The following is a 10,761-nucleotide window of genomic DNA, read 5'->3' as shown; positions in this document are numbered from 1 at the left end:
CTGTGGGCTCCAGGGAGATCCAATCAGTCCATCGTAAAGGAGATCAGTCCTGGTGTTCATTGGAAGGACTGATGTTTAAGCTGAAACTCCAATATTTTGGCCACCTGATGTGAAGAGCTGACTCATTTGAAAAGACCCTGATGATGGGAAAGATGGAGGGCAGACAGAGAAGGGGACGACAGTGGATGAGATGGTTGGATGTCTTCCCTGCCTCAATGAACATAAGTTGGAGGACTCCTGGAGTTGTTGATGGACAGTGAGGCCTGGCGTGCTGAAGTTCATGGGGTCGCAAAGAGTTGGACACGACTGAGTGACTAACCTGAACTTAGCCTCTTTGCAAGGGTTTTTTCATCATCTGTATAACTTCTTTTGGGAAATGTTTATTTAGATCTGCCTGTTTTTTTACTGAGGTGTTGTGTGTATGTGTGTGTGTGTGTGTGTGTGTGTGTGTGTGTTTGATACTGGGCTACATAGCCGTTTGTATATTTTGGAAAATAATGCTTTGATAAATAATGGGAACTATCTGTGTAGCACAAGAAACTGTCCTCCATGCTCTGTGATGACCTAAATTTAGAAGAAAATTAAATGAAAGATGTTATGTTTATACACTTGTACACCTAGTGTGATTTGTGTACAGAAGAATGTAACACAACATTGTTAAGCAACTACATGTGTACATGTGTACATACTCTAGGCTCCATTTAAAGGAAGTTCTAAAAGAAGCAGAAGTAATCTACAATAACAGAACTGAGAACAGGGGTTGCATGGGGAAGGACAGTGTGGGGAAGTGTACCAAAGAAATTATCTAGGAAGATGTGGAAAAAAAAAATTTTTTTTTCAGTGAGCATTAGGTATATAATCTAGGTGAAATTGCAAAAATATTTCTGAAATGGAAATTCCAAACAGGGTCTTGCCAAGTGGCTCTATGTATTTATAAATTTACTAGATAATGTCATATTGTCCTTCAGAAAGTTGCATCATATTATGCGCTCACAACACTGCTGAAACACTCCTTTTCCAATTTGTCATCCTCCATTTGGAGGAACAATTTGGTATATTTCAACTTTGTCATTGAACTTTGGCAATTTTCATGGTGAGAAATCATATTCCATTATTATTTTTGTTTGCATTTATTTTAATACCAAGTAGGTTTGATATTTTTTCCTGATTTTTGGTAATTTTCCTTTTTTTTCTGGGTAATTTGTGTGTTTTTTTTGTGTGTGTGTGTATTCTTGTTTACTTCACAATTCTCTTCTATTGGGTTTTTCATCTTTTCTTATTTTAACTTTGGACTCTGCATAAATGAGGTAAATGGGTCATTTGTCAGCTGTCTTCCAAATATTTCTCAATTGTCATTTTATAATTCCTTGTTTATTTTCTATTCAGTCATGCAGGAGTTTTCCTACAAAAAACATTATGTAAATTTTCCCTTTTAAACTTCTGGACAAAGAACATGTAAAATAAGAAATTTTAAAGGTGGCCCAAAACTCTAGGAAGATAGAGGGTGTGGTTAAAAGAATCGGGAGAGGTCAACTCTCTCTGACTTGCTCCCCATACTCCCCTAGAGGTGTCAGGATGAGGCTTTGTGAGGTCAAGGCTCACCAGGGCCACCGTTGGCTGTGGAAGTGGCTTGCTGACCTCATAAATTGTAAGGGTGTGGCTACCTGGGGAAGGATATATATAGGGGTGTTCAGGGGCTCTGAAGTAGACGACTGCAAGTCTTCAAAATTACTAAGGTAACTGGGAAGGCTCTAGAGTGCTGGAGTTTCAGCTTTAGCCTCATTCTTGGACAGCTGACTCTAGATACCCAGGAGGAAAAGATGAAGATCTCCCACCAACTGAGGTCCAAAGGATGTGTCAAGGTAAGCTGAACCCACCTAAGCTCCTCATGTCTTTCTCTGACTTATTTAGTATGATCATCTCTAGATCCACCCATGTTGGAAAGAATAACATTATTTCATTCTTTCTTATGGAAAATATTCCATTGTATGCATAATATATCTGTCTTTATCCACTGACATATTTACGTGCCTTAAGGTCGTTTGCATGTCTTTGCTACTGTACATTGTGCTACTATAAACACTGTTGTGCATATCACTTTTCTGATGGGAGTTTTCATCTTAATGGATATATGCCCAGTAGTGTTATTGTTGGATCATATACTAACTGTATTTTTAGAGTATTAAAAAACTCTATACGAGGGAAGGAGATAATGGGCAGGTGGTTCAAAAGGAAGGAATATATGTATACATATGGCTGATTCATGTTGAGGTTTGAAAGAAAGCAACAAAATTCTGAAAAGCAATTACCGTTAGGAGAAAAAAAAATTATAAAAGAACTGCTTACTCTTTTCAATAGTGGCTGCATCAGTTTCTTGATTTTCATGTATAGTAGTGGTAGTGAAAGTCACTCAGTCATGTTCGACTCTTTGCGACCACATGGATTATATAGCCCATGGCCAGAATACTGTAGTGGGTAGCCTTTTCCTTCTCCAGGGGATCTTCCCCACGCAGGGGTCGAAACCAGGTCTCCTGCATTGCAGGTGGATTCTTTACCAGCTGAGCCACAAGGGAAGCCTGATTTTTTAAGTATGCTGCTGCTGCTGCTAAGCCGCTTCGTTGTGTCTGACTCTGTGAGGCCCCATAGGCTTTATCCCAGGCATGCAAGGATTCTTCAGTATCCACAAATCAATCAATGTAATACACCACATTAACAAATTGAAAAATAAAAACCATATGATTATCTCAATAGATGCAGAGAAAGCCTTTGACAAAATTCAACATCCATTTATGATAAAAACTCTCCAGAAAGCAGGAATAGAAGGAATATACCTCAACATAATAAAAGCTATATAAGACAAACCCTTCAGCAAACATTATCCTCGATGATGAAAAATTGAAAGCATTTCCTCTAAAGTCAGGAACAAGACAAGGGTACCCACTTTCACCATTACTATTCAACATAGTTTTGGAAGTTTTGGCCACAGCAATCAGGGCAGAAAAAGAAATAAAAGGAATCCAAATTGGAAAAGAAGAAGTAAAACTCTCACTATTTGCAGATGACATGATCCTAGTGTAACTATTGACACTATTTCTGGAACGTTTTCATCATTCTTCCTGCCAGCCGTGTTAAAGGACAATTTTGCAACACCTATAAATGTTTTTATTTTATTTTAAAATGCTAAATATTTTGATTCATTGTTTTAATCAATTTGGAACATGTGTTCAAATAGAAAATAAATGTTAACTGCTTCCTCTCAATCTGTATTTATATAATAATAAATCTGGATAGCACATAAAAAGAAAAGAAAAGAAAATTATACACATTTGGATGAAGATCCCCAAAGAATTGCAAGGAGAGGTAAAACCACCCTCAGTTATCAATGTCAATAAATAAAGCAAATCAATAGAATTGGAAAGTCTACTGATCTCTTCAAGAAAATCACAGATACCAAGGGAAAATGTCATGCAATCATGGGCACAATAAAGGACAGAAATGGTATGGATGTAGCCAAAACAGAAACTATTAAGAAGAGGTGGGAAGAATACATGGATGAAATGTGCACAAAAGATCTTCATGACCCAGTTAAGCACGATGGTGTGATCGTTCACCTGAGGACCCGATGTCCTGGAATGTGAAGTCTAGTGGGACTTAGGAAGCATAACTACAAACAAAGCTCGTGGAGGTGATGGAATTCAGTTGAGATATTTCAAATTCTAAAAGATGATGATATGAATGTGCTGCCCTCCATATGCCAGCAAATTTGGGAGACTCAGCAGTGGCCAGAGGACTGGAAATGGTCAGCTTTCATTCCAACCACAAAGAAAGGCAATCCAAAGAATGTCCAAACTACCACTTAATTGCACACATCTGACACACTTGCCCAGAACTGCTCAGAATTCCCCAAGCCAGGCTTCAACAGAATGTGAACCATGAGCTCCCAGATGTTCAAGCTGGATTTATAAAGGGCAGAGGAACCCGAGATTCAATTGTCAACACCCGTTGGGTCCTCCAAAAGGCAAGAGAACTCCAGGAAAGCAGCTACTCTTTTTTGACTATGCCAAAGACTTTGATTGACACAACAAAACGACACACATGCAAAAAGTCACATCAAAACGTGGAATATTCTTCCAAACATCGGAATACATGCCTCCTGAGAATTCTTACATCCATGTAAATAAAATAAATATTTATCAGCTTGGAAAATTTTCTCAGTCAATAGGAAAGGTGAATTATGATAGTAGTGCAGGTTATAGAATGTTGTTGAGTAATGTGTAGAGCATTTGATTGGTTATTACATTTCTTTATTGATAATTCAGTAAGGCACTTAAAATGTGTCATATTCAGGCTCTATGTTTCAGCTGTTGTGAAAGATACATAAAGAGGGTAGACCCAAAACACATTGAAGATATCTGTACTCTCCTTCGTAGGAGGGCAAACAGTAGTTCCTTCCAACCGCAAGAAATAGTTGAGACAAAGTTGTTAGAAGGGGCTTAGCATAAGGTAAGGTAAGCTTAGGTAAGTCACTTCAGTTGTGTTTGACTCTAGGCGACCCCATAGATGGCAGCCCACCAGGCTCCCCCATCCCTGGGATTCTCCAGGCAAGAACACTGGAGTGGGTTCCCATTTCCTCTCCAATGCATGAAAGTGAAAAGTGAAAGTGAAGTTGCTGAGTCGTGTCCGACTCTTAGCGACCCCATGGACTGCAGCCTACCTGGCTCCTCCAACCATAGGATTTTCTAGGCAAGAGTACTGGAGTGCGGTGTCATTGCCCTCTCCGAGGGCTTAGCATGACTGAAAATAATTTGTGATTGTAGCTTCAGAAGAGAAAGATAATGAAATGACTAAGGAAAACAGATATCATGTCTTCCAAGAACTTTGTAACCATGCTGATGTGCTGCAGTAATGACCAGGAATTTATTCTGTCTCTATGGGGACAGATAAGCAACATCTAAACATGCATTTGAAATTATAGGGTGGAATCTTGGTGTCAGGAAATAGAGACATGGCTTAAGGACAGCAGTGCAAAAATGACCCTATAGAATACCACTTGTAAAGTACATAACTTGTGCTGACCATGGGCCAGTCACTGATTATATCATGCTATCTTTTCTATCACAGTGATGGTATAATTGTGATCATGATTTTGGATATACTACAATATCTATATTTTCAGGGACGAAATTAATTTCTATAATGAAAACAATCTGCTGTCTAATCTTTAAGACTCTACCAGTAACTAATAGAATATAATATGTGAATGCGCTGAAGTTCATACTGTGTATTTTTATTTATCTAATTTTATTTGCATCTCTTTCTTCACCCATACCATCCTAATTTAGACATCCCTTCATTTCAGCAGGGATGATTTCAGAAATCACTTTACATCCATTACCTCTTTTCCCTTGCTTCTCATTTTCTTGCTTACAAATATTATATCAGGTGTCATTTACCTAGGATACATAATGAATGCTTTCTTGAACTGAAGAGTTTGGAATACCATGCAGTAAAATAGTAAACCAATGAACTAAACCCTCATTTTCTCTTCTTTGTTTAAAAATTGAAAATGAAACTACGAAGATGAACATGTAAATTTATTGTTCAAATACAGGAATGGTAGGTATTTGTTGACATCTCCCAAAGTAACGTTCAATCTTCCTTAGGCTCCATAATCTGACACGTATTTGGTAGGTCAGTTTTAATTAGCATGGTTTCCATATAATGGTGATTGTTGATGAGTTGACTTGAAAGAGAGGAAGCAGATGTGTAAGTGCTTGTTGGCACTGAGAACCACGAGTTAACTGTCTCTTGCAGGTTAGGAAAAGGATTGTCATGGCCTGACATATCGCTATGCCTGACTGGAAATTTAGAAGGCTCCACCATCAGTCCAGAATAAGTGCTCTGTAATGGGGATACAATGTGGTTCTGAGAAGTAGATGTAGTTGTAGTAGCAAAGTCCTCAATGGGGCCATTTACTTGAGTGTAGCTGCTATGTGAATGCCAATTAAAAATGCTCAACTTTTTTAAAACAGCAGGTTGATCTACCAAAATCTGTTCTGTTTGTCTAACTGATATTGGTGATGGGTGGTTAGATAAGTCACATGGAGATAGGGCATTTGTATTAGTGACAATCTGGATGGTATGAAGCTTTTGTATGAAAGGCACATGTAAACTTGTGAAGGCTGAAAATGCGCTCTCTCTACTAATTTCTGGAATAAATTCAGAGTTATGATCATCTTCGTTGACACTTGCTTTAACATGCTTCTTGTTATCTTGCACTAATAAAGATATTTGAGACACATTATTAATCCCAACTCTTCTTTGCACTCTTAATAAAAGTTGAGGATGACCTCTTTTGAAATTTGGATTACAGTAGGTCTGTAACTAAAATCAAAGGATTACATTATTTAGTTTCTTTATAAACCAAGGTAAAACTGACAAGCAAATCTAAGCTATAAAAATGTATTCGTTTAATGAAACCAACTAAATAGCATCAAATAAAACACCTCCATTAGTAGTTTAACAGGTAACATGTTAGAAAGAATATGATCCTCAATGAAAAATATATTTTATATATACAGTAAATACCACTTTAAGTTGCTTCAGGACTTATATCTGGTTTCACAGTGCTAGGAAAGTTTGTCAAACATCTAATATTTTAAATATCGAGCTGTTCTCAACTTCAAAAAATAAAACTTTTTAACGATTTGTTAGCTCAAGTTTAAATTCGGTTTTAGCTACATATGTAAATGTGCTTTCTAGGTCACATGATTTCATCTTACATATTGCCAATAAGTGAAAATGTTGGAATACCTTACTCAAAAGAGAGATGTTGTTTTCTTCTTCCAGAAAGACAGGTAGTGAAGCAGATCTTTGAAAAGTTTGTCTCTTTTTGCTAAATCCATAAAGGTTAAGCTGTCGAATTAAACTTTTCATACTCTTGGTTTCAAATATTCTGAAAGGTGCCTTTCTTTCCAAGACTTCTTTCTTAAAGAGTTCTTCACTGATCACTATACATGTGCCTCTCTCATCCCACCAAATAGATTCAAACTGATCACTTTCAACTATATTCCAAAGTTTTTGTGGAAAGGTGAGTGAAAGAAAATTAGTCACCTCATCTGTTTCAGATACAGAATATTTGTAGCATGGCCTTTTTATCACAAGATCCTCAGACAAAGCCTGAAAAGCATATTCTTCAATCATAGATCTCAAAACTGAGTCCCTAGTAAGTGTATAATCATACAAAGATCTAATGGAGGTTTCTGAATCAGTTGATTCATCCTTAGGAGGCCCATCTTGAATTTCTGAAGGTATATGTGCCATCTCAGAGAAATCTTTCTTCAGATCCTTTTCTCATTTGTCTGATTTTACTGACCACTACTTCAAAAATTGCTTGGCTTGCCAACAGAGAGAAACTCTCTAGACCATCACAGAGGTCCTCAAAGTCAAAAGGCTGTGACATCACAAAATGACTTGTCTCCTAGCAATCAAAGTGTAGCTATGACATCACAAAATCACTGGTATCCTAGCCATTGAAAGGTGATGTTCAGCTAGTGTTTACTTCAGCATCAACTTAAAAATACAGCCTGCTTACAGAAATAGTAACCAAAACCATGAAGCATGCAAAATCTCATTCCTAAAGAATTTTTACACAGAAAAATCACATCAATAAATCTACTTGGTTTCTGAAATAAAAGTGATTTATCACCCTTCTATACACACATTTTTCATATTCAGTACTGTTACCCAAGCAAAATTGGTCTACTGGCCTCTGCAATAAAATCTTTTAACTGTCTGGTTTCAACTACTCTGTGGTCTCTGTACTTAACTTTCAGCCTGGCTGGGGCTTTGGCATCTCTAAAACTGTCCATAGGATAATGCTCAGGATGTCATTGATGGCCCTTGAGGAGGAACTAAAGACCCTTGTATTTGACTAATGGCTAAATCATTATCATTCTCTATCACTTGATTATTATCCTTAGATTCTGTCTTTTCTAGCCTCACTGTTTAAAATTACTTTTTTTTATTGTTTTGTGTGTATTTTATTTTATTATTTTTTATTTGATTTTTTAAGTTTACAATATTGTACTGGTTTTGCCATACATCAACATGAATCCGCCACAGGTATACATGTGTTCCCCATCCTGAACCCTCCTCCCTCCTCCCTCCCCATACCATCCCTCTGGGTCGTCCCAGCACACCAGCCCCAAACATCCAGTATCGTGCATCGAACGTGAACTGGTGACTCGTTCATATATGATATTATACATGCTTCAATGTCATTCTACCAAATCATCTCACCCTCTACCTCTCCCAAGAGTCCAAAAGACTGTTCTATACATCAGTGTCTCTTTTGCTGTCTCATATACAGAGTTATTGTTACCATCTTTTAAATTCCATATATATGTGTTAGTATACTGTATTGGTGTTTTTCTTTCTGGCTTACTTCATTCTGTATAATAGGCTCCAGTTTCATCCACCTCATTAGAACTGATTGAAATTTATTCTTTTTAATGGCTGAGTAACACTCCATTGTATATATGCACCACAGCTTTCTCATTCATTCATCTGCTGATGGACATCTAGGTTGCTTCCATGTCCTGGCTATTAGAAACAGTGCTGCGATGAACATTGGGGTACACGTGTCTCTTTCCCTTCTGGTTTCCTCAGTGTGTATGCCCAGCAGTGGGATTGCTGAATTATAAGGCAGTTCTATTTCCAGTTTTTTAAGGAATCTCCACACTGTTCTCCATAGTGGCTGTACTACTTTGCATTCCCACCAACAGTGTAAGAGGGTTCCCTTTTCTCCACATCCTCTCCAACATTGATTGCTTGTGGACTTTTGGATCGCACCCATTCTGACTGGTGTGAAATTTAACACCAGGAGGTCTACAATCTCCTACCTCTTTCTCTCGGTTTTCACACTTTTCAGTCTTAAGAAGGGACTGCTTAGAACATGAAAGGAAATAAAGTGTTGGACTTAGAACTCAATCATAAATGTGACAGAAAATCTCAGTTGCAGGTTTGACTTCTTTTTCATGTTTTCCAGCTCTTGGAGTGTTTCAATCAGCAACAACTTTGGCTATTTCGTGTTGAGATGGAGCCTGGAGTTGGAAATAATTCTGAAATCTAAGCTTGGCATCAATATTTGCTCTTATGAAAATATACCTCTATATTTTATATATGATATATATGTATATATAAGTCTATATCTGTCTATTTTTGTCAAAACTGGACAAAAATTTGAAAGTTGGTAGATCTTTATTAAAAGCAGAGAGGTGAGTGATATAAAAGAGTCCTCATATTTTACATTCAGCCAAGAAAACATATTTTGAAGTATTTCCACTTACATATACTCAACAACCGAGTCGACTTTTTAATCATTCTTCATTTAGGTTTTAATTTTTTTCCATTTCTATCATATCTAACAGGAGTTAAAAGCCATTGCACCTTTTTTATACACACACTCATACACACAGGTGTATATATGTCAAAATATAATTTTATGCAACACTATTTAGGTGGCCAAACTCATTGCTTGCCCCCAAGATCTTAAATAAACTGTTTGGGAAGCCTTACATTACTTAATAAGTTTCTGGCTGAACAATTCAGATCCTGTTGCGGAAAAGCTCTCCTTTAATCTCGCTCATCTTCCACAATTCTTTCTGTAATAAGAGGTAGGGCTGATACTTATGGGGACACCTTGAACGCATAAAATCACAACTCTCATTTACTTAGATATATTGTTCAAAGAACGCTGTTGCTCTCCTCACATTGGACACAATTTTATTTTATTTATTTTCAATATAAATATATGTATTTTAATTGGAGTCTAATTGCTTTACAATATTGTACTGGTTTTGCCATACATAAATATGAATCTGCCACAGGTATACATGTGTGCCACCTCCCTCCTCATATCATCCCTCCTGGTTATCCCAGTGCACCAGCCCCAAGCATCCTGTATCATGCATTGAACCTGGACTGCCAGTTTGGTGACCTATGTTATTATACATGTGTCAGTGCCATTCTCCCAAATCATACCACCCTAGCCGTCTCCCAGAGCTCAAAAGACTGTTTTATACATCTGTGTCTTTTTTGCATTCTCGCGTACATGGTTATCGTTATCATCTTTCTAAATTCCACATATATGTGTTAGTTTATTCTATTGGTGTTTTTCTTTCTGGCTAACTTCATTCTGTATAATAGGCTCCAGTTTCATCCACCCCATTAGAACTGACTGAAATGTATTCCTTTTAATGGCTGAGTAATACTCCATTATGTATATATCCCACAGCTTTCTTATCCATTCATCCACTAATGGACATCTAGGTTGCTTCCATGTCCTGGCTATTAGAAACAGTGCTGTGATGAACATCAGGGTACACATGTCTCTTTCAATTCTGGTTTCCTTGGTGTGTGTGCACAGCAGTGGGATTGTTGGGTCTTATGGCAGTTCTATTTGAAGGTTGTTGTTGTTGTTGTTGTTGTTGTTGTTGTTGTTGTTTTTAAAGAATCTAAACAGTGTTCTCCATAGTGGCTGTACTAGTTTGAATTCCCACCAACAGTGTAAGAGGGTTCCTTTTTCTCCACACCTTATCCAGCATTTATTGCTTGTAGACTTTTGGAGCACAACCAATCTGACTGGCATGAAAAGGTACCTCATTGTGGTTTTGATTTTCATTTCTCTGATACTGAGTGATGTTGAGCATCTTTTCATGTGTTTGTTAGCTATCTGTATGTCTTCTTTGGAGAAATGTC

At 37.4% G+C, this 10,761-nt stretch overlaps 1 protein-coding gene across 1 annotated transcript; it reads right to left on the bottom strand.

The window, feature by feature from the left end:
- Positions 1–5,579: 5,579 nt before the first annotated feature.
- LOC132344666 (heat shock transcription factor, Y-linked-like) lies at positions 5,580–7,439 on the bottom strand. The gene is given in 3 exon segments (XM_059884308.1): positions 5,580–5,745; positions 5,748–6,384; positions 6,814–7,439. Coding segments are annotated over 3 exon segments (1,194 nt in total). The 5' UTR covers positions 7,324–7,439; the 3' UTR covers positions 5,580–5,698.
- Between the last annotated feature and the right edge of the window lie 3,322 nt (positions 7,440–10,761).

Source organism: Bos taurus, chromosome Y, assembly GCF_002263795.3.
Source record: "Bos taurus isolate L1 Dominette 01449 registration number 42190680 breed Hereford chromosome Y, ARS-UCD2.0, whole genome shotgun sequence".
Classification (NCBI taxonomy): domain Eukaryota; kingdom Metazoa; phylum Chordata; class Mammalia; order Artiodactyla; family Bovidae; genus Bos; species Bos taurus.
Note: the sequence above shows the minus strand (reverse complement) of the source record. Positions and strands in the feature narration are given on the sequence as shown.